Consider the following 23,704-nt stretch of genomic DNA (forward strand, 5'->3'; position numbering starts at 1 on the left):
GCACCCACATACGAATTAGCAAAGTATGTCGCCAACACCCTAACCCCTCTAGTTGGTAAAACCAACTCTTTCATTAAAGACTCTAGCCAGTATGTTGAATTCATTAAACAAGCTAAGCTGGATCCGGTGATAAAATTGTTAGTTTTGATGTGGTCCAGATCTTCACCAAGATTCCCTTAGATGAAGCAGTCCAAGTGGTAAAAGAAGTAGCAGACCCCCAAACTGCAAAGCTGGTTGAAATCTGTCTTCGTTCTACTTTCTTCACCTTCCAAGGGGAAATCTTTGAGCAAACATCGAGAGTTGCTATGGGATCACCTCTATCACCTATTGTAGCCAATCTCTTCATGGAAAAATTTGAAAAGAAAGCTCTTGACACCTACCCATTAAAACCTAAGTTTTGGATCAGGTTCGTGGATGACACCAGTGTCGATTGGCCTCATGGGGATGATGAACTAATTATTTTTTTTAAACCATCTCAATAGCATATCCGATGACATCAAGTTTACAATGGAGGTCGAAGAGAATAATTGCATCCCATTCCTTGATATCCTCCTCATAAGAAACAAATATGGATCTCTAGGGCACAAAGTGTTCAGAAAGAAAGCACATACAAATAATTACCTTCATGCAGATTCACACCACCACCCAGCTCAAAATATGGGTGTTCTTCAAACCCTCTTTACTAGAGCCTGTAGAATATTAGATGAGATTCACACCGAAGATGAGATTACTTACTTAAGAAAAGTATTTACAAGATTATGAAATAATAATAAAGACATTATCAAAGCCATCCAAAAAGCCCAAGCCAGAAGCAGAAAAGATAAATCTGAAAATCCCCCAACTACTAAGGCCTACCTTCCATATATTCGTGGAGTCATTGACAAGCTAGCTAAAGTTCTCATCAAGAAAGATATCAAAACTTCATTCAAACCCATGACGACTATTAAACAAAGAATGAAATCTATAAAGGACAACCCAGAGCACCTCTAGCAGAAAGGTGTTTATATGATCAATTGTTCTTGTGGGAAATACTATATTCGAGAAATAGGTAAGTCTGTTAAGATCATGCTCAAAGAGCATGGAGCAGATATCCGAAATGAAAGAACTTGTTCTTCAGCTTTAGCGGACCATACAGGCAAGACAAACCACCATATATGCTTGGAAGATACAAGCAGATACAAAGGTCATTTCCAATGAAAGACATTATTTTAAACGTAAAGTGCAGGAGGCACTTGAAATCATCAAGCACCCGCACAACCTCAATAGGGATGGAGGCTTGGAAATTAGCAGAAATTAGATTTTCCTGCTCGTCCGCAATGAATAAAATGCCATTCCCCTCATAGCATCCTTACCATTCTTCACTAATTACACACCTTCGCCCCCTGCTCCCCCAAATTCTTCCCTATATCATACTCTCCCTCTTATCCTAAAAATTCCCCTATCACCCTCTCATGCTCCACCTCTATGAATTTCATTAGCCACCCCTTTTTTGAACCCCCTTCTTTGACCCTGGCCTTTGTTAACCCATCCCTACCCCTAATAATAATATTAATTAGTATTAAGTAATATTGCTTATATATCATGAGTGGAAATTATATATATATATATATATATATATGTTAATAGTTAATTGATTATATATATATATATATATATATATATATATATATAATCAATTAACTATTAACATAGGTCTATAAGATTAATAATAATAATAATAATAATAAATAAATAAAGTGATAAATGAATACTACTCTACATTAAATAAATAAAAAATAAAAAAGGATTTATAATTTAATTAAAAAGTTTTTTTTTTTTTTTTTTTTGCTAAGTAAGTTTAATCTATTAAGAGAAGAAAAAGATATTTACAGAGTGGTTCTGGCTGTGAAGGAGAACAACCTATCTCAGCTTGCCGAAAAACTAGTTCTAAGACTGCCCCAACAGAGGGGAAACTAGTCTGATAGTGCGGGAATTACAAAAAAGAAGACATCACTGAACATTTGCCACAGTTTTCTGAAAAGTGCTAAAAAACCCACATAAAACCAGCAATTCATCCTCCTAGGTGCGCCTACGTGGATAAAAAAGAAGAAGAACCAACAATTAAATGAAATGCCACCTCGCATTGGTAATTTTGGAGATGAACTCCTCCGTGGCAGGCTCCTCCACTATTGGGCAGCTCCAATCATCGTGGTTGTCTGGCTGAGATTGACCCTTGTCCTTTTGCTCGCCTTCTCTTCTTCCTTCATCCAGCTGCGTGTCCTCCTCGTTCATCTTGCACCTCTCCATGGCTGGCGTGGCAAGCTGAGGCGCTGAATCCTCATGCCTTTCCCCCGCAACCTCCTTCCCTTTCCGTTTGTGCTGCCCACCGTGCCCTTCATGCGTAATTTCCTTTTCTTTGTTTGCATTCTGACGAGCTCTGTGTTGACTAGGTTCCGCTCTGAGCTTATTGCTCCTGGGGAAGGGCATCTGGGTGCTCTGAACCGCTTCCTCAGAGAAGGAGATGGAAATGGTTGCGGTGATGATCGGTTGATCGAGCGTGCTACGGAAGTGGAAGAGCATGGTATGGGGGAAGTGATGCTGGGGCAGAGGGAAGGGAGCAAAGCGAAGGCCTGCGTGACCCCGTCCGCTTCTGGTGTTGGGATAGCGAGGATTTTCTACCGAGGAAGAAGGAGAGCCTGAGGTGCTTCACCTCCTGACCTGCTGTCGAGAGCTTCCACCCCTCGAGCCGCCCCTTCTACTGATCAAACGCTGTCGAACCATGATGGGATAAGGAACAAAGAGAGCGTCAGGGTACTCTGAGAGTGAAAAGAAGAGCAAATTAGGAGCAGGCGGAGGGCGCGACTCAGATGCCAAGCATAACCCAGCAGCCTCCCATAACCCAACTTCGCCAAACCATCTATGCACTTGGAGCTTCCAGACGAGTCTATTGCAATACATGAATTTAACTTCAACCGCCTCTCCTTGGATATCCCCCGCCATTACTCCTGCATTGAATGGAGCCGAAGCCCAGCTTGGCCTGAAGCATGCGGAGGTGATGGACCGATCCGTGTGCAGGTTGTGCATATCGGCTTCCCAATGCTTGAAACCAAGTGATCTCCCCTGCCGCTGTAGTAAACGCGTCCGGTCATTAACTAGGTGGTGCTGGGCTGGCAGGTGTCGTCCAGCCTTGCCGCACCCCTATCCCATCACCTTAACTATCAAGTGAAGCACCCGCATCCGGGGAGGCTGCATCCTTTTGGACCAAAGTTTTGCATTCCTGTTCTTGTTCATGATTCTGTATTATGTCTAGGGCCCCTGTGAGAAGAGAGTGCCTATTTTCCACTCCCAGGTTGGCAAGGAGATCTGCTACCTTGTTGCTTTCCCGCCTAACATGGTTGAAAATGATTGCTCTGTTGGCATTGAGAATATTTTCTATGGCTTCTAGTCTGGCTTCAAGTCTCCAGCTAGTGGAGATTTTATTCGCATGAGCTCCATTGAGCAGCTGTTTGGCCATGTTGATGAGGATTTGGGAGTCTCCTTCAATCTCCAGAGGCTGGAAACCATGGTGTTGGGCTAAAAGTAATCCCTGCCAGAGCCCCTCCAGTTCAGCTGAGTTATTTGTGTCCCATCCTATATTGCCGAGGTAGATCAAGAGAGGGGAGCCCTTATGATCTCTGAAAATTCCTCCAAATCCTACTTTGCCTGGGTTACCCTTAGATGCTCCATCAAAGTTGAGCTTGAATCTGTGTCTTGGAGGGGGGAGCCAAAGCTGCTTACTAATATTCGCTTTTCCTGTAGGTTTGCAAACAGGGCTTCCTTGCAGGAGTTGGATGTTCCAATTCTCCTAGATGGCACTCTCATTTGCTTGCTTGGGAAAGTCATCCGGGAGCCAAGATTTGAGCGACAAGGTCTCTTTCAGGTTTTGACAAAACTTGTCCCAGATAATTTGTAAAGGAGTGCTTTGGTCTTTGAAAATACGCTTGTTCCTCTCTTTCCATATAGTCCACAGGAGGAGGCCAGGAATGATTCTCCATAGATGGTTAAGGACTGTGCTTTTATAGGGACTTTGATGCCAGAGGCGAATGGAGTTGATGATGTCCTCGGATGTTCGACAATTTCTTTGACAGCGGAAACTGGTCTTCTCCCACAGCTGGTTGGCCAGAGAACAGGAGTCCAGGAGATGTTGTAACGTTTCCTCTTGAGATTGACAGTTGGGGCAGATGGAGGGCCCATGTATGTTCCTCTTCCTTAAATTGTCCCAAGTTAGGATTTTACGATGCCCAGTGAGCCATAGAAATATGGAGACTTTGGGCCAAATGCCCGGAGTCCAGACCCTTCCCCAGATGGGGTCTTGAGGCGCAGCATCTTGGCATTTGATTTTGTAGGCCTCTTTTGTAGTGAAAGATCCTCTCGAGTTATATCCCCATCTCAATATGTCTTTGTCTTCGGAATATCTAATTCTGCGTTTTTGGAGCTCTCTTTCCAAGTTTTCTCTTGTCTGGTTGTCGACATTTCTTATCAGTCTGTCGGGATGCTTCCATTGTCTGTAGCCTTGTTCAATCTCCTGAGACCATTGTTGTTTGACTGTTTCCTTTTGTTGTTCCTCCCATTCACGGCTGGGCATGAGATGAAGAATGCGATCAAGCCTGGGAAGCTGATTCCAAGCGTCCGTCCAGAATCAAGCTATTTTACCACTTCTAATCTCCCAAACACTGTGTTGTTGGATCAGCGGGAAGTGTTGACTGGCTGCATTCCAAATCAACGAGCCTTTCTCAGCAGGGGTGAATCTGATAAGCTCCTCCGCTGGTCTTTGGTTGGCATATTTGGCTGTCCAGATGGCCCCCCAAGGCTTGTTTGGTGCAGTGAGCCATTGCCACCAAATTCTTGCACCCATGATTTCATTGCTGTGATTAGGGTCTCTCAGACCTAAGCCTCCTTTTTCCTTGGGTTTGCAAGCTGTAGTCCATTTAACAAGGGCCCATTTACGATTTGTTCCATGTGTTCCCCACAGAAAATTGCGTTGAAGATCTCTGATTCTTTTAAGAGCCCATTTAGGCGCTGCCAGGATTGAGAAGAGATAGAGGGGCATTGCCTGAAGCACCGCTTTGATGAGTACTAATCTGCTGGCAATGTTCAGAGCTCTGTAGGTCCACAAGGAGAGACAGGATTCAAGCTTCTCTAAGAGCCTGCGCCAGGAGGCATGCTTTATGGTCGAGTCAATGAGAGGGGCACCTAGGTAATTGGAGGGCAGGGAGGCTATGGAGAAGCCTAGAATGCAGGCAATGGCACGTTGAATGATGGGAGGCATGTGAAAGAAAAAGATTTGTGATTTGGCTTTGTTTATGCTTGTGCCTGAGGCCTCTAAGAAATCCTTTAGAAGTGCTTTGAAAATGATGGCTTCTTGAACAGATGGGTATCCGAAAAGCATGTTGTCATCCACGAATTGTTGATGGGTGGTAGCAGGGGTATTGTGAATGGAGATTCCTTTAAGAAGCTGGGAGTGAAGGGCATGCTTGATGAGTCTGCCTAGCCCTTCCGCCATTAGAACAAAAAGGAAAGGAGATAGGGGGTCCCCTTGTCTGATGCCTCTGGAGGGGCTAAATGGTCGGGAGGGGATGCCATTAATGAGGATGGAAAAAAAGGTGGAGGAGATTAAACTCTGAACCCAGCGAACCCACATTGGTGAAAAGCCAAAAGCATGTAACATTTTTTGAATGTAAGTCCAACTTAATTTATCAAAAGCTTTGGAGAGGTCAATCTTGAGAATCATACCTGCCTGTTTGGAGGTCTTGAGGGAGTGTATGATTTCATGAGTGAGGATGATATCTTCCAACATTTTTCGTCCTTCAACGTACCCCGATTGTTCAGGCGATATGAGCAAGGGTAACAGCGGCTTCAACCTGTTTGCAATGACTTTAGAGATGACCTTGTAGATGACATTACAAAGAGCAATTGGGCGAAATTTGTCCGGAGTGATAGTGTTGTCTTCTTTGGGAATGAGAGCAATGAAAGTTGAATTGAGTGATGGCAGCAGCCAGTGAAGAGATCGAGATTCCTCCACCACTTGCCACACTTCCCCTTTTATGAGCTCCCAAAATGAGTGGAAGAAGGTGGTGGAGAAGCTGTCCGGCCCCGGTGCTTTGCCTTCCTTGAGTTGCTTCATGGTTGTGTCCACCTCCTCGGGCACTACAGGTCAGAGAAGGAGTTGGTTGTGTTCTTCTGTGATGACTTTTGGCACGTGTTGAGTGATCTTTTCTATGGCGTGTCGTCTGTCAATCAGGGGTTCTTGGAGGACTTCCTGAAAGTGATTGATAAATTCTTGTTCGATCTCTGCATGGTTCTCCACTCTTCCCCCCCTTGCTTTTGTATAAAGGAGATAGTATTGTGCATTCTTCTTTGAATAGTGGTTCTGTGGAAGAATTTAGTGTTTCTCTCGCCCTCTTTCAGCCATCTGATCCTGGATTTTTGCTTCCAGAGAATTTCTTCCTACTTTCTTCTCTCCTCCAACTGATTATGTATGTGCCTTTCCCGTTCCAGAGTTCCATCTGTGTATCCCTCTGTTATTATCTGTTGCTGGAGATCCCTCATTTCCTTATTGAGGTTTTGTTGGGCCTGAAAGATATTGCCAAAAGTCTCCTTATTCCATCTTTTGATTTGGGCTTTCAGATATTTGAGTTTCTGTTGGAACTGGAACATTTTTGATCCTTCTGGCGCAGAAAAGTTGTTCCAAGTGAGTCTGATGAAGTCGTTGAAAGCGGGATGAGATAGCCAACATGCTTCAAATCTGAAAGGACGTCTAGTAGCGTTGCCTGGTCGCTGCCATTGGAGTGCTATAGGCCAATGATTAGATCCGGAGTATGGGAGGATGGATGCTGAGAGGTCGCCTCCGAGATGTATTGCGCTGTCCGCGATGAGGAATCTATCAAGTTTCGAAGCAATTTGATACCTCCCAGCCCTACGATTGCTCCAAGTGTGCATGCCATTGGAGGTTTGCATGTCTATGAGCATGTTGTTGTGGATAAAGTCTTTGAAGTGGTTCGTTTCCTGATCCATCTTGGCCCGACCTCCTTTCTTTTCCTCTAACTTGGTGATCATATTAAAATCTCCGCCTATGAGCCAAAGAGAGTGTTCTATATTGGAGTTGAGAGTTGCTATGGTGTCTAACAAAGCAATTTTATTGGAAGAGTCCTGCGGAAAGTAAACGTTGGTCAGATGACCATGTATATTGGTGCCAATTATATGAAACGTTTCCTGGATGATGTTGTGGGATGCGTGGAAATTTGAAAGCAATATTGCTTGCGTGTTCCAGGCAATTGCCAAGCCTCCAGATGCACCTGATGCATCCACTGCCACCGAGTGACATCCTGGCCAAGCTTTTGAAAGGATGCTTCCCAGGGTGTTACTGTTACACTTTGTTTCCTGTAGGAAGAATATCTGGGGCTGTTCCTGCTTTATCATATTTTTAATCATTCTGAGTTTCCCAGGGCTATTGAGCCCTCTTACATTCCATGAAGTGAGCTTCATGATTCACTGTGTGGAGTGGGCCTATAGTACTTCGTCAATTTAGCATATCTGCCTGAGTCGACCAGGATTTTCCCTACGGCTATAGTTCTCTGGAGATCTGTCTTTCTTCCCCTCTTTTTGGAGTCTTTTGGAAGGAGGTTTCCATCCCATTGACTTCCCGGTTGTATTCCCAATTGTTGTTGCTGATATGCTCTGGATATTATAATTTCTAGAGTACTGAGCTGATGCTCTTGGATTTTATCGTACTCCTTCTTTCTACAAGCTTGCTCCAGTTCAAAAATGTCTAGCCCTCTTAGATCTATGCTTTCCGGTTCTTCATCCATATGCTGCACTTGATTGCTTTCCTCTGAGATGAGCGCTAGTTGCCAGGATTGGTTTTGTGGATCATCCGTCTCCATGGCCTTGGATGTCCCTCCCAGGTTTTTTAGGCCTGCTATGGGAGTTCCGCTTGATTTAGATGGAGACAGAGGTTTAGAAGTGGAGGTCAAAGGAGGGTTCAGGGGAGATGAGATAATCGGTTGAGGGGTAGACAAAGAGATCTAAGAAGGGTCTTCTGGAGTTTTGGCCAGAACCTCGAAACTGTTGCTCGTGGAGGGGATGGAGTTAGCATCCTGAAGGGGTTTTTTCCCCGAGGAGGGTTTTTTGTGCGATCTCTTGCGACTGACAACCTTGGTGAAACCCTCATTGTCCGCCTTGCCTTGATGTTCAGAGGAGGGGTGCACATTTAGAGGGCAGTCCCTGAACAAGTGTCCCAGGGCATGGCATTTACGACAACGAAAGGGGACATGTTCAAAATCTAAGGGTTGGATCCATTCATAGTCATCGTGAGAGAGACTTACCGATTCAGGAAGGGCTTTGTCCAGGCGCATGAAGGCACAAATGCGGGTGTATGAAGTGTATCTACACAGCTTAGTTTCTTCAACAATTTTGACAAACTCTCCCAGCCCATTTCCAATCTCTTTGAGTGATTCTTCATCCCAATATTCCACAGGGAGTGAGTATAACCTGATCCAAACTGGTGCCCAGCTCAAATCCTCCTTGTCAGGGTTGAATCTCTCTCTCCAAGCTCTTAAGTACAATCCAACAGAGTTGAAAAAATAGGGGCCTCCATCCATAACCCTATTCCGATCTTCGATGCATATGAAAATCACCGTGAAGAAGCCTTTCGGACCTAGCTGCAAGGTGATCTGTCCCTTAGGTTTCCATTTGGCAGAGATCCATCCATGCAAGGCTTTTTCCGTTGGCCAGAGTCCAATAAATTTTCCAATGAGCGCATGGTCCTGCATGTATTGGATCCGACCATTGATTCGGTGGCTGGGAAATACTATTTTGGGTCTTTCAGCTGCTACAGGTCTGCAAGTCGATGAGGTACATTTTGGCGTTTCTTGTTGCTTGGACTTTCCTTCTTGTTCTTCATTATTGCTGTCAGGCTGCACAGTAAAATCGCCTGTCATTTCCTGCATCGGGGGGTCCCTTTCTTCTCTGTCATGTTGCGCAGTGTTTAGAGGCTAGGTCATATTCATCATTTGTGGGACGCTTTCAGAGGTGGGGGAGGGCCTTGAAGCCCCCCCTGGGAGAATGCCATTGTGGTGCCGCTAGTTACCGTCTGTTGCAGTCACGGAATGAAGTGCAGAGCGAAGGTGAGGATTCAGAGAAGGGAGAACAGGGTTGCACCGTTGCAGAGGCGCTTCAGAGCCTTTGTTGCAGAGCCTAGGTCCCTTTTTTTTTTTTTACTTACAAAAGTAGGATAAATTTATTACAATAATATTCTCTTAAAAAGCATACGGTTAGTAATGTTAATATCAAGATTTATATTAATTGTAAACAATAATATAACTTACATAAAGAAATATAACAACAATAAATTAAAAGCATTAATCATTCTTTAAATATAATGGAAAATCATAAAGGTTAAAAAAAAGTAATACAATTTATTAATTAAGGGTCATAAAAAATGAATTAGAATAAAAATTATGTTTAAATAAAAATGATTATTCACCTTGAGTTGGTCAGCGCCCCACCTTGGCAACACATCAGATCATATATATAGTCCAATTTCTCTTCTTTGTAGATTCAGTCCTGAGGATGAGCCTTGTTCTAGACTCGAAACGTAGACATAAAAATGCAGACTGTGAAATATCCAAACTCACAATCTTGAAAACCACACCATAGAAATCTCCAAACCATTATTATTACTTCGATTATTATTATGATTCCTAGGCCGAAAATTTTGTGATTAGGCCTTTTCCATTTGAACCAACCTAAACTGCAAAGTACTTATTTCCTTAGCATTGTTAGAGATTAATTTCGCTTGGTTAAGCTCCATGATTTCAATTTTTTTGCAATAATTTTTGGATAGGTTCGTCATCAGATTCTTTAACCTCTTTTCCTTTAGGTTCTTTCAGTTTTGTTGAAACCCTATCAAAACCTAGGATATCAGACTTCCTAGATGCCTTCTTATTTTTTTCAAACTTTACAACTAAAGTCTGAGCAACTTTATAATCACGATTCTTAACTCGTCTCAATTCATAAGATGTATCAGGATTAAAAACATCGACGTAAAAATCCAAAAGAGATTTATTAGGAGGTTTATAAACTTGAGGTAATTCTTTAATAATATCATTAAATCTCGTATTAAATTCTTCTACGATCTCATTTTCTCTCTTCTTTATGACATTGATAGCTTTTACGAGATGTCTCTCTTCTCTCTTATCTCCATACTTTTCTTTAAAGGCATTAATAATTGATTGCAAAGAATCAAATGAATTATCATACTTTTCCGTAAACCAGTTCAGAGCATCTCCCTCCAAGGTAAGAACAAAAAGGTTCATTTTTACATCTTCATGATCATAATCAGTAGCCCTTGCATACTTACCTACCCAAGAACCAAAAGCTTTCAGATGAGCATTAACACCAATTGCATTATTGCTCTGAAAAGAAGGTAATTTATCAATCCTTTGTAGGTCATCGGTTTGAAACTTTGTGGGCAAAAATCCATCCATGTTGAGGGCTAGTGTGGTTGGGTGCGATCCCCATAAAATTTTAATGACTTAAATGCCCTTGGGTCGCAGTTTCTCAAGCCAAAGGTTAAGCGTGTAGTCATCTCAAGACTCACACACCTTAGCAAACAAAAAAATTATATTATTAGAAATTTTTGCTAATAATTGATTAAATAGTTTTATAGTTTGCTAAGATGTGATTCCTATTATTATATTAATTTTGAATTTAAAAGTGATCTCTTCCGATTTTGATTTTTAAAAACATAGAAATTTTAAAATTTTGAAATTTGAAGTGATTTTTGTTGAAAATATTATAAGTAAAATGTCGTGTTTACAAATAAAATGTTATCTGTTTGAGTTGATTTAAAGGACATTATTAATGCCATGACTTTGTAATTCAATACATCATTTTTATAATCACTTAAATAATGTTAAGCATTAAAAAAATAGGGAAATATAAACCATTTTATTGTTATATGAATCATAACGTATTATTATAGGGGAGTAAAATCTTTGGAAAAAGTTTGAAAAAAATAGGGAAATATAACCATTTTATTATTATAGGAATCATAACGTATTATTACAGAGGAGTAAAATCTTTGAAAAAAGTTTGTTCGAACAAGTTTGTTAACTTTAAATAATAGTTTAAAATTTCATTAATGATTAACTAAATAATTTTATAGTTCAAAATTTCGTTAATGATTAACTAAATAATTTTATAGTTCAATAATATTCCCAGGACAATTTTATATTATTAGAAAGATTGGTTAATTAATTAAATAGGGGAGGAAGGAGCGGGTGTGGTTATCGTTTGTCTTATGAAAAAATGGAGTTACAATATGCATGGGTTTAGGGAGCGCAACGAATAATCACGCTGAGTTTTTAGCATTGTGCCAAAGGCTAAAGTTAGTTATTTCAAGGAAAAATAAGCAGCTAATGGTATATGGAGTTTCTATGATAGTCATTCAAGAGGTATTTAAGCTAAAAGAGAACCCCAACCCAGTGAAACCCCTTATTCTGCAAAGAGTAAAAATACAATTAGAAAAATTTGAGATAGTCGAGTTTTATCATATCAAGAGGCATCTACTAAAAAGTTGTCACCTTAGCAAATAAGGGAGTTACTTTAGAACAAGGGATAATTGTTAAGGATTAATGCAATGGTGTCTATACCCCTTTACCATGAAAATCACAATCACATTTCGGAGAATCGTTGTATTAATTGAATTAAGAGCCAATAGTGGAGGAGTTAAGACGCATGTGATACAACGTCCTCACGTCAACCCATACTCATGCCTCATGAACCATAAGAATTATTCTATAACAATTCGGTGACTCCACACTACCACTAGGATTTGGGCCTAAGAAAATATCTATGTTATAGGTCATTTTATCGCATTCATTCAAATGGCCTGGAAAACGAGATCAATCAACATATTTGACACCTTGTCATTATCCCTTTGCAAAACCTCGAGCATTGATTCTCTAAAAATTCCAAGAATTATGGGTTTATCAGCTTAAAAACTCATTTTTGGCCCCAATGCACCCTGCCTTTCAGTCCACCTGCGATGGTCGCATGTTGCATAACTAAGAACCTACACATACCAGTGCATGTTGCTCTACTTTGCAAGTGTGATGGTTCTAAAATTTTTGGAAAATAAAAAATATTTATGAAACTTCTTCCAAAATCTTCTAAGGCGGTTTTAACCATTTACTATTAATTAAGATCTTGAATTCCTACTCTAGAGGTCTTATCTCTTGTCCTTAGAGCTTATCCTCCTTCATATGTGGATCTCAAGCCTAGATTGCTAATCCTAAACTACCACTTTTACCCGTAAATTCAGTGTCTCCCATAGAATCTGGGTTGGTTTTTGGAGACTCTTAGATATGCCTTGATGTTACTACTTTTTACTTAAGGATCCATTACCGTCCTTGAGTTGTGATTGAAGGATTTCCTCATGGCTAAGGAAGGACAAGTTTGGTGTGAGATTCTACATTGTTAAGAACTGTAAAATAGGTTGTAATCTTCTCCTACATTTCATTAATACAAGAAGCTTTGTTTTCCTATGCTTTGTGTCTATTTGACGCATATGTATTTCAATGCCCACTTAACTCATTGAATAGAGATATTAGTTTATGTTACGGATGTTTTGTAGTTCTCTTGTTTGTTGTGATTTTCTTGTAGGTTCCATTTATAGTAATTGGAGCTGGACCTAAAGTCTACAAGGCAAGAGAAGAGGAAGACTAGCGTTGGATTCTGGGTGGGCCTTTTCTCCATTTATTAATTTTATAAGGAAAACATTGTCCTTTTTGGTTTATGTTGTTTTTAGATCAGCCACTAGATATAGGGGGTTCACTTTTATCTACAGAAGAGAATTTGCCATAAAACAACCTAGCTTGAACATTTGGCTGCAAGAGTGGTCTAGGATAGATGGTGAATCAACCATATCTATAATAAATACAAGAAGGAGTTGTGGTATGTTGTTCTCACAAACGAGGAATTTCAATCATGCTTAAGGCACAATGTTTTAATGGAGGTGGCGAGAATTGGAATGGTTCCAACCCTGAAAATGAATGTTTGGTCAATCAAAGGTGCATTGTAGGAGGGTGCATTGGAGTCAGCAAGTGGATCTATGGCTCAATGGAGGTAGGTATGTCTGGTTATAAGGCATGACTGATCACCACTTTCCCAACCGCAATTTGAGTCTAGAAATAGAAGCCCATAGCGAATATAAAGGTTTGGTATGTGATTCAAGTCATGGAGATGCCAACTGTTTTGAAGGAGGAATTTAATCATCACCTGGATTATCTCACGAAAAAAATGGAGCACATTTTTTCATTGTTAAACAGAAAGGGGGAAATGGGGGATGTAGAAGTAAAGGCCCAATTATTTCTCCTAAACCAAAAGAATGGCTCGTGTCAAACCAAAATTAATAGACTTCAGACGCATATTGAATTACTTAACCTTTGTCTTGCAATATTAGAATCCTTGAGTGGAAAAGGTGCACAAAAGACCAATGTGGGGGAGAAAAGAAGAAAGGTGATGGAGTCAAAACAATTCGTAACCTTAGAACAACGGAAAAATGATGTTGTGGTGGTAGACGCGACCTAGGTCCCAACTCCAGGACAGTCAAGGCAAGTTGACAAGGAAAATGTTGAAGCCAATATTGAATTTGGCGAGATCAATGTAGGCTAATCTACTTATGGTTTTAAATTGTGCATTGCAAATATGTATTAGTTTTAGGATTTTTCTGGAAGTGTTTAAGAAGATATCAATTTAAGTTCACAGTTTGTAGGAAGTGTAGCGGGAAAAAAATATTTTCAGACATCTCTGAGAACAATGATTGAATATCCAATTGAAGATGTAAAAAATTATAGTCTTGAAACCAACTATATATATATATATATATATATATATAAATTTCTTCTAGAAAAATAAATAAAAAAATTGTAATTTCCATTATCAAAAAGAAAATTACATTTTGTATCAACTGCATAATGATTATGCGAATATCAAAGATGGACCGAGCCATCTATCGAGAGTCACATCAAAGTTCATACATGAAAAGACCATAAATATATACATAAAAAGATAGATAATATACATATGATAAACATCATATCAGTCAAAAGGAACAGGGAAAAGTGTCAAAATTTATTTGTACTTTTCTCTTAAAGTGACTTTATAAGTGGTATAGTCAATTTAATTTAAAAGTGACTTTATAAGTGGTAAAGCTACATTCTAATTTAAAAGTGACTTTATAAGTGGGAAAGTTACATTTTAATTTAAATGTGACTTTATTAAAGTCAATGAAGAATTAGAAAGTGAAAAAGTGACTATGGATGTAAAAGGCTAAGTGGGTCTTTATTTAAGTGGGTGAGTTAAAAAATAGAAAGTGAGAATTAAATGCACATTTATTCTCATCCCTAGATCTAAATTATTATTAGCCATTAGATCTTAGGGTAACCCAAAAGGTCATTTAGAGAATAAAAGGAGAAGAGAAGAGGAAAATATCAATTCATTTTCTTTCATGAGCATTTGAGAGAAAGAGAAGAGAGCAAGGAGAAAATTTCTGAACAGTGAGAAAGTGAAGGAGAGCAGCAAGAAGACATTTCAGCAAATCTGGGCAGTAGCATTTATTGGCACACATCCCAAGGCAAAACCGTACAACAGGAGAAAGGCACATAAATCGAGGAAGAGGGATAGTAGTAAGGGCACAAATTTTGAGGAAGATTTGGACACAAATTTCAAGGCAGTGATACTGCTGAAATCCGTACGTTCCGTACAGTCCGTCCATCAAGTTTTGGGCCAGTTTTTCAAGGCAGTCGTACACCATTTAATGTTGTTTTATTGCTGGAAAAATTTATGTTTTGGTTGTTTGCTGATTGGCACGATTTTCAAGGTGGAGTTCAAGCACGGAAATCGAGATAAGTTGTAATTTGTGGTTGCTGGAATTTTTACTGTGTATTTCAATTTCTTTGTAAAAGCATTTTTAGAAATAAAGAAGAGCTCTAAAACTAGTTTTCCCTAAGAGTTGTAGGGGGTTTTTCCAGGGTCACATTGACCAAAAATCACTGTGTTATTTTCTGTCTGTGGCTGTCATAATTTTGTTGTGTTTTATTTCTGCAATTTTAGCAGTTGTGAAATCTCTAAATTTGTGTTTTCAGAAAAATATTGTCATTTCCAGATTTTAGAATTTTTATCATACTTGGATTTAAAACTAAATGCATGGAGTGATAAGAAAAACTGATAACCAGAGTGGGAGTTGAAATTTATTCATAGTATCGAATCTTGGTTGGTCGAAAAGTGCAGTTTGGGACAACAAAGTGAAAATTACAGCACGCTAATTTTTACACAGAAAACATAAACCTTTACCACAGAGTTGAAAATTTTAGTTTGGAAGGACAGTGAAACATGTCTTTGGGTTTGAGATTTGAAGACAGGTTGGATGGGCAGAGCAACTACAGTGCATGGAAGGAGAGAATCCAAAGCATCTTTGAGGAAGCAGAAGTCTGGGGCGTTATGGTAAATACCACACAAAACCCAGTAGTAGTACCTGCTGACCCTGTGCAGTTGGCAGAGTTTAACAAAAAGAATTTTAAGGCAAAAATATTGATTATGGAAGGAATCAAAGATCATATCATTCCTCATGTGAGAGGAAAGACTTATGCACATGAGATGTGGACAACCTTGACCAGTCTTGATCCAAGTGGATATTGGTGGCCACCTGCCAAGTCCACCTGGACCCCCACCATTGTCTTTCTCAGCATTTTCAATTTCCTTAATTGTAGCACAACTTACTATTTTTAGCAGTTTTTCGGGCCCTGAACTTCTGGAGCCGTTTTGAGGCCCTAAACGACGTTTTTTGGGGAATCCGGGGGCAACATTGGACCCATATGTTGCCCGTTCCAACAATGATAGTGCTCGGATAGATCTTTCTAATGAGCTATTGTACGCGTCAAACGAAGATCATATGCCAAAGTTACGACCCCGGGAAGTTGATGTACCAATTTACCCCAAACGGGGCCCACAGTTTGGTGTTTCATCTCCTAGGGTTAGGTTTTGGAATGTTAAGGGGTTTCCATTGTTTCTCAAACAATAAATAGGCCTTCGAGCCTCATTGTAACACAGTTCAGAGGCATGTAGCCATCACATCTCTTCTCAGAGATAAGCTACCATCGCCCTAGCTGGTTTATTTCCATTTCTGGTTGTAAGCATATTTCAGTATTTTCCATTAATGAAATGAAGTATTATTTCCGCTGCATCTTTGTGTATATGGTTATCTCTGTAATTTGTTGCGTTCCTGTTTAAATCCGGATCAGTGGTATCAGAGCGGTTTGCTTTTTCTCTGTTTTTCTTTGCATGTCCCCAACAAGGTCGGGATATAAGGAGTTAGGGCTTGAACTGGTTGAACCTTTGCAAGACCAGCCTCGCAAATCCCGACGGCCTCCCATGGCGGACGAGAAGAAAGACGAGGGGGCAGGAGATCCCATCAAAATCTTGCTCGAAGAAGCCCTCGAGCGACAACGGAACGCGATGATGGACAGCTTTGCCCAGATCCTTCAGCGGCTACCCAGAAGCGGCGCATCGACTTCCAGCAGCTACTCTGGAAACGCCACACCTTTTAAGGTACAAGTTAATTTTGAAATCCCCATATTCGAGGGTCAGATAGACGCAGATGCCGTAGATAAATGGTTAAATCTGCTAGAGGGTTATTTTTCTGTTCATGAATTTTCGAGTCGGGAAAAGATTGTTTTTTCTCTTCTCAAAGCAGCCCCCCACGTCAAGGACTGGTGGGAAACCTACTGCGAGCAGAAGGATGAAAGTACTGGCTCACTATTTTCAGCCGCACCCACCTGGGATTCGTTCCGGGATGCCATCAAGGAGCAGTACTACCCTGTCGGAAGCTATGAGGATGAATACATAAAGTGGACCACGCTGCGGCAGGGAAGGGACCAAGACGTGCCGGAGTTCACCAATCTTTTCCATACCCTTCGCACAAAGTTGGGTATCAAGGATTTGGAGCAACATTTGATACTCAAATACCGTGGCTGCCTGCACAAGTACATCCAGGAAGAAATACAATTCCTAAACATCCCCTCGCTCGGCGCAGCATACCGATATGCCGTCAAGGTCGAGCAGAAGTTTAAACAAAAGAAGCGAGACTTTGGATCTGCGAATCCAAAGCAGGGGAAAGGTGCCCCTAAACCACAGAACAAAGGACAAAGCCAAGGCGGGACAGCCCAAGACAACCAGCCGAAGCTGCAAGCAAAGAACAGCGCCGCGAAGCCGAGAAAGGACACTGGAAAATGGTGCGAGTTCCATAAGAGCTCCACTCACAACACAAGTGAGTGTCGGGCCAAGCAGTCACTGGTGGCTGAGCTAAAGGTTTCAGAATCAGATGCATGTTCCGACTCTGAGTCAGAACCCGATAAGGGGTATGAAAAAGGGAAGCAGATCATTGATGCGGATCCCAGCGCCACTGTTGCTACCGCAAAGATCCAGAAAAATGAACCCGAAGATCCAGAGGAGGAGGAGCGTCTCTTCCACTCCCAGATGTGGGTAAAGGGCTCCCCGATACAGTTCATTGTTGATAGCGGGAGTCAAAAGAACCTCATTTCGGCAGAGGTCGTGAAGCGGTTGGGCTTACCGACCACAACACATCCACAACCATACACCATTGGGTGGCTTCACCAAGGACGAGATCTTCGCGTGAGCCAGCAGTGTCGCCTTCCATACAACATCAAGCCCTTCACGGATGAGGTATTGTGTGACATTGCTCCCCTTGAAGTTTGTGATGTATTACTAGGACAACCATACTTGTGGAAGCGACATGCTGTGTATGAATCAAGGCCCCGTGCTGTTATTATTACATTGGGAAATAAGTTGTTCAGGATACCAGAGGTAGCACCACCTGCCGCCATCTCTTTGATTACTGCAAAACAATGCAGTAAGATCATTTCCAAAACCAGGAAATTTGTTTTCCTGATGATACGCCCTCAAGGAAAGAAGAAGACAGTGGCCGCGGCCTCCAAACGGGGTCCCTCTGCACGACAACTACAGATGGACAAGATTGTGGAGGAGTACGAGGACATCTTCACCTCCCCGGCAGGGGTTCCTCTGCACTGTCAAGTCAAGCACTCCATCGATCTGACCCCAGGTGCGCCGCTACCCAATGGACCAATTTATCGGCGCTCCGTTCTGGAGAACAATGAAATCAAGAGGCAGATTCAGGAGCTCCTGCAGAAAGGTCACATCCGTCCGAGTTCATCGCCCTGTGGGAGCCCGATTGTGTTGGTACAGAAGAAGGATGGGACGTGGAGACTCTGTATTGACTATCGGGCGCTGAACAAGATCACTGTCCGTAATAGGTACCCGATCCCGCGGATTGATGACCTCCTAGACCAACTAAAGGGGGCGAAATATTTCAGCAAGATCGATCTGAAGTCAGGATATCACCAGGTACCAATCAAACCCTCCGATGTGTGGAAGACTGCCTTCAAATCCAAGGAGGGCCTCTTCGAATGGTTGGTCATGCCTTTCGGATTGACGAATGCTCCTGCAACCTTTATGAGGCTAATGGATGACATCTTGCGGCCATTCACCAACTCCTTTGTAGTAGTATACTTGGATGACATTCTGATCTTCAGCCAGAGTTGGGAAGAGCACCTCCACCACATCCGACAGGTTCTCCAAACACTGCGGCAACACAAGCTATGTGCCAATTTGGAGAAATGCACTTTTGGCATGACCCAGGTTCAGTATCTGGGATACATCATTGATGAACAGGGGGTGCATGTCGATCCAGCCAAGGTCCAAGTCATTCGGGATTGGCCCTCTCCAACCACTCTAACAGAGCTCCGCAGCTTTCTAGGTCTTGCCAACTTCTACCGCAGGTTTGTGTTGGGGTTTTCTCATATTTCTTGGCCCTTGAGTCAAGTCACCAAGGGAGGGGCGAAAGCAAAATTCTTTTGGTCTGAATCTCAACAGAAGGCATTCAGGGAGTTGAAGGATCGCCTCTGCACGGCACCAGTGCTCGCGTTACCAGATTTACAACAACCATTTGAGGTCGAGACAGATGCCTCTGACTATGCTATTGGGGCAGTCCTTACTCAACATGGACATCCAGTGGCATATCACAGTGAAACACTTTCAGACACAGTCCGGAAGTACCCCACTTATGATAAAGAGATGTATTCCATTGTACAGGCCTGCCGACAATGGAAGCATTACATTTTGGGGAAGGAAACGGTCATCCACACAGACCACCGACCCCTGCAGTTCATACAGACCCAAGGGAAATTGCAGAATGATCGCCATCAGAAGTGGTCTACATACCTGCAACAGTTTCACTTGAATATCAAGTATAAAAAGGGCAGCACCAATAATGTTGCAGATTGCCTCAGTCGACCACCGATCATGGCGCTAACCACCGTGCTCAACTCTTGTGGGCACGAGACTTCTGATTGGCCACTTCTCTACAAAAGCGACCCAGAATTCGGCCACACATACCAGACACTCTTGGAGGGTCGGCATGTTGCAGATTTTCACCTCCAGGATGCCCTATTATGCCACCTCGGTCACCTTTGTGTTCCTTCAAGCGAGCGTGCCAAGATGATTTGGGAAGCACACTACAGTCGGGCTGCTGGGCATTTCGGGGTCGAGAAAACAGTGGCAGTACTGCAAAATTATTTCTATTGGCCGAATCTTCGACAGGATGTTGGGAAGTACATCCGATCATGTACTGCCTGTGCCATTGCCAAACCGACCATTAAGAAGCACGGCCTCTATACCCCGTTGCCTACCCCTAGTCGACCTTGGGAATCCATCTCCATGGATTACATGTCAGGCCTTCCTTCCACTAAGCATGGAAATGACTGTGTTTTTGTGGTCGTCGACAGGTTCTCGAAGATGGCCATTATGATGGCCTGCAAGAAGAATATCACAGCAGAAGCCACTGCTAAACTCTTCTTTGAACGAGTGTGGGTGCACTTTGGGATCCCACAGTCTATCATCTCAGATCGGGACAGTCGGTTTCTCAGCACATTTTGGTCCAGTCTCTGGTCAATGCTGGACACCAAACTCACGAAGTCCACAGCCTTCCATCCTCAAACTGATGGCCAGACAGAGGTTGTCAATAGGATGATTGTGCACATTCTGCGCATGTATAACTCAAAGCATCCACGCACATGGGACGAGAGCCTCCCCTATGTTCAGCACAGCTACAACCGAGCTCTTCACAGCTCCACTGGCCATAGCCCTTTTCAGGTGGGTTTGGGATTCCAGCCACTATGCCCCATTGATGTGGCCATGCCACTTGCAGCTACTCACATGAATTCAGCTCATGTCCAGTCCGAAACAGATAAGGCCACCAGCTTCATTGAGCGCATCCAACATATTCGCCAGCAGGTCCATGACATTCTTGAGAAATCAAATGCCAAGTACAAGCAGCGACATGATCAACATCGGGTGCCACACAAGTTTCAGGTGGGCGACAAAGTCTGGTTGCATTTGCAAAAGGAACGCCTTACTGGAGCCTATCGGAAATTGAGACCACTCCGATATGGTCCTTACACCATTACTAAGGCTATGGGAGACAATGCATTTGAGCTCAGCATTCCCCCATTCCTTGGCCTGCACCCAGTGTTCAATGTGGACCGCCTTCGGCCATACTTTCCACCATTGCTAGACACATCCGACATTGCAGAACAGCTCAAACCCACAGAATTAAATCCAGATTGCATGGAACAAGCTGCAACTGATCGGATCATGGACACACAGATCAAGAACACTCGCCAACAGAATATCCAACTGTATCGAGTTGTCAAAGCAGGCCAACTCCTTCAGCAGGGCAAGTGGCTCACCAGGGAACAAGTTCAGCAGAAGTTTCCTCATCTCATGGAGGAGCTCAACGCAATGGGGACCATTGCTTCCTAAGGGGGGAGGAATGATCCAGGTGGATATTGGTGGCCACCTGCCAAGTCCACCTGGACCCCCACCATTGTCTTTCTCAGCATTTTCAGTTTCCTTAATTGTAGCACAACTTACTATTTTTAGCAGTTTTTCGGGTCCTGAACTTCCAGAGCCGTTTTGAGGCCCTAAACGACGTTTTTTGGGGAATCCGGGGGCAACATGGGTCTATAGCATGGACCGATGTTGCCCGTTCCAAAAATGATAGTGCTCGGATAGATCTTTCTAATGAGCTATTGTACGCGTCAAACGAAGATCATATGCCAAAGTTACGACGCCGGGAAGTTGATGTACCAATTTACCCCAAACAGGGCCCACAGTTTGGCGTTTCATCTCCTAGGGTTAGGTTTTGGAATGTTAAGGGGTTTCCATTGTTTCTCAAACAATAAATAGGCCTTCGAGCCTCATTGTAACACAGTTCAGAGGCATGTAGCCATCACATCTCTTCTCAGAGATAAGCTACCATCGCCCTAGCTGGTTTATTTCCATTTCTAGTTGTAAGCATATTTTAGAATTTTCCATTAATGAAATGAAGTATTATTTCGGCTGCATATTTGTGTATATGGTTATCTCTGTAATTTGTTGCGTTCCTGTTTAAATCCAGATCAAGTCTTTACCAGAGCTCAAATGAAAACAGAAAAATGGTCCTAAAGGAGAAACTAAAGGCCATTAAAATAGTTAAGACTGACAGTGCTACAACATACCTCACAAATATCACTTCAGTGAGAGATGAGTTGGCAGCTGTAGGTGAGATCATTGCACCCACTGAGTTGGTGAGGATTGCTTTGAATGGTCTTCCCAAGACTTGGGAGAATTTTGTGGATGGCATTGTTGCACAAGAAAACCTTCCTGATTGGGAGAGGTTGTGGGATGATTGCATTCAGAATGAGATCAGAAGAATCATCTTGGGGCAGCCAAACAGGTGGAGGAGGACGACAATGTGGCATTGTTAGCAAGAGGCAAGAAGGGCAGAGCAAAGAAGCAAGATTCCAACAATGGAGCAAAGGCAAAGGTAAAGGCAAGCAACAGAACAAGGAGAAGGACTATTCCAAAGTCAAATGTTGGAATTGTCAAAAGTTGGTACACTATGTTGTTGTGTGTACGGAGAAAAAGAACAAGAAAGGGAAAGACAAACCCATGGCAGCTTCTGCAGAAATAGAGAGCTTCTTAGAGAGCTTTGATCGGGAGTTTGGGTTCATAACTTGTGAGGCCACTAGTGTAGGATCACCTACCATACAGGTTCAGAGGGAGTGTGCATTCCCCGCTACTAGCAGAGCATCTTCTAGCATTTGGTATGTTGACAGTGGCGCTTCCCGCCACATGACAAGAGTCAGAGAGTACTTCTCAGAGCTTTCAGAGGGTGATACTGATATGGAGGTAGTACTTGGTGATGACAACATTGTTAGAGCAGTTGGTGTGGGGACATTGACATTTGATAGGGGACCCAAACCTCCCTTGAAAGTGTCAGATGTTCTATATGTGCCTAGAATGAAGAAGAACCTGATATCTGTCTCAGCACTTGAGGACAGAGGGTATGATGTGTTGTTCAGGAGAGGGCAGGTGCTTATATATCCTAGGGGAACTCCAGCTTCTTCAGCTAGAGAGATTGGTGTGCGCCATGCCAAGGTGTACAAGTTCTCATTCCAACCCCTGATGGCATTGAGTAACAACACCCGAGACAGAACCGACAACAGATATAGCAGTTTAGAGTTGTGTGAGATTTGGCACTGCAGGATGGGGCACATGTATCATGGGGCCTTGAGTACATTGCGGGAGATCACCATTGGTGTGCCAGATTTCAGTTCCGATCACCTTGATGTATGCAGAGGATGTGCTATGGGGAAGTTTGCCAGATCCCCTTTTCCCAGTGGTCACAACAGAGTGACTGGGATCCTGGACTTGATGCATACCGATGTGAGTGGTCGGATGTCTCATGTATCCTTGAGTGGTTATGAGTACTATGTTTTATTCATTGATGACCACTCTAGGAAGACCTGGATTTATTTCTTGAAGACCAAGAGTGAGGTCTTCAAGCAGTTTCAAGAGTTAAAAGCTCTTGTGGAGATCCAGACAAGTAGGAAGACCAAGGTCCTCATGTCAGACAATGGAGGGAAGTATACCCTTGGTGAGTTTGTTGATTTTTGTGCTGAGGCAGGCATTAGAAGGGAGTCCACAGTTCCTTACTACCCCCAGCAAAATGGGGTTGCGGAGAGGAAGAACAGATCTATTGTAGGGGTTACGAAATCCATGCTTCATGATCAAAGATTACCTTTATTTTTGTGGGCAGAGTCCTCCAACACTGTTGTGTACTTACAGAACAGGAGTCCACATCATGCCTTGGGGAATGTGACTCTGGAGGAGGCTTTTTCTGGGAAGAAGCCTCATGTTGGGCACTTTCGTATCTTTGGGTGCCTTACATATTCCTATGTCCCCAAGGAGAACAAGACCAAGCTAGAGCCCACTGCAGAGAAGGGCATCTTTGTGGATTATAGCGAGACCTCGAAATCTTATTGGATTTATATTCATGCGCAGAGGAAAGTGGTTGTCAGGCAGGATATGAAGTTCGAGGAGGAGAGAGCTTTCAAGAGATCAAGGGAGTTAGAATATCCAGAGTCACCAGACCCTCAAGAGCAGCTGAGTCAGTTACAGGGATCTAGTGGTCAGGGATCAAGAGGTACATCGATTATAGTGTCAGGTCCATTAGTGAGCAGTGGCTCTCAGAGTCAGGTGGGTT

General features: G+C 42.6%; 1 protein-coding gene across 1 annotated transcript; it reads right to left on the bottom strand.

The window, feature by feature from the left end:
* Positions 1-6,465: 6,465 nt before the first annotated feature.
* LOC149172322 (uncharacterized) lies at positions 6,466-7,437 on the bottom strand. The gene has a single exon (XM_089426272.1). The coding sequence runs from the start codon at positions 7,435-7,437 to the stop codon at positions 6,466-6,468; it is 972 nt and encodes a 323-aa protein (XP_089282398.1).
* Between the last annotated feature and the right edge of the window lie 16,267 nt (positions 7,438-23,704).

Source organism: Pinus tabuliformis, chromosome 4_2 (genome assembly GCF_031772625.1).
Source record: "Pinus tabuliformis cultivar Carrire ecotype Pingquan chromosome 4_2, CPIR1, whole genome shotgun sequence".
Lineage (NCBI taxonomy): Eukaryota > Viridiplantae > Streptophyta > Pinopsida > Pinales > Pinaceae > Pinus > Pinus tabuliformis.

Excerpts from the sequence above, each read along its gene's own strand:
- LOC149172322 (XM_089426272.1), bottom strand. The coding sequence starts at position 7,437 with ATGATAAAGCAGGAACAGCCCCAGATATTCTTCCTACAGGAAACAAAG.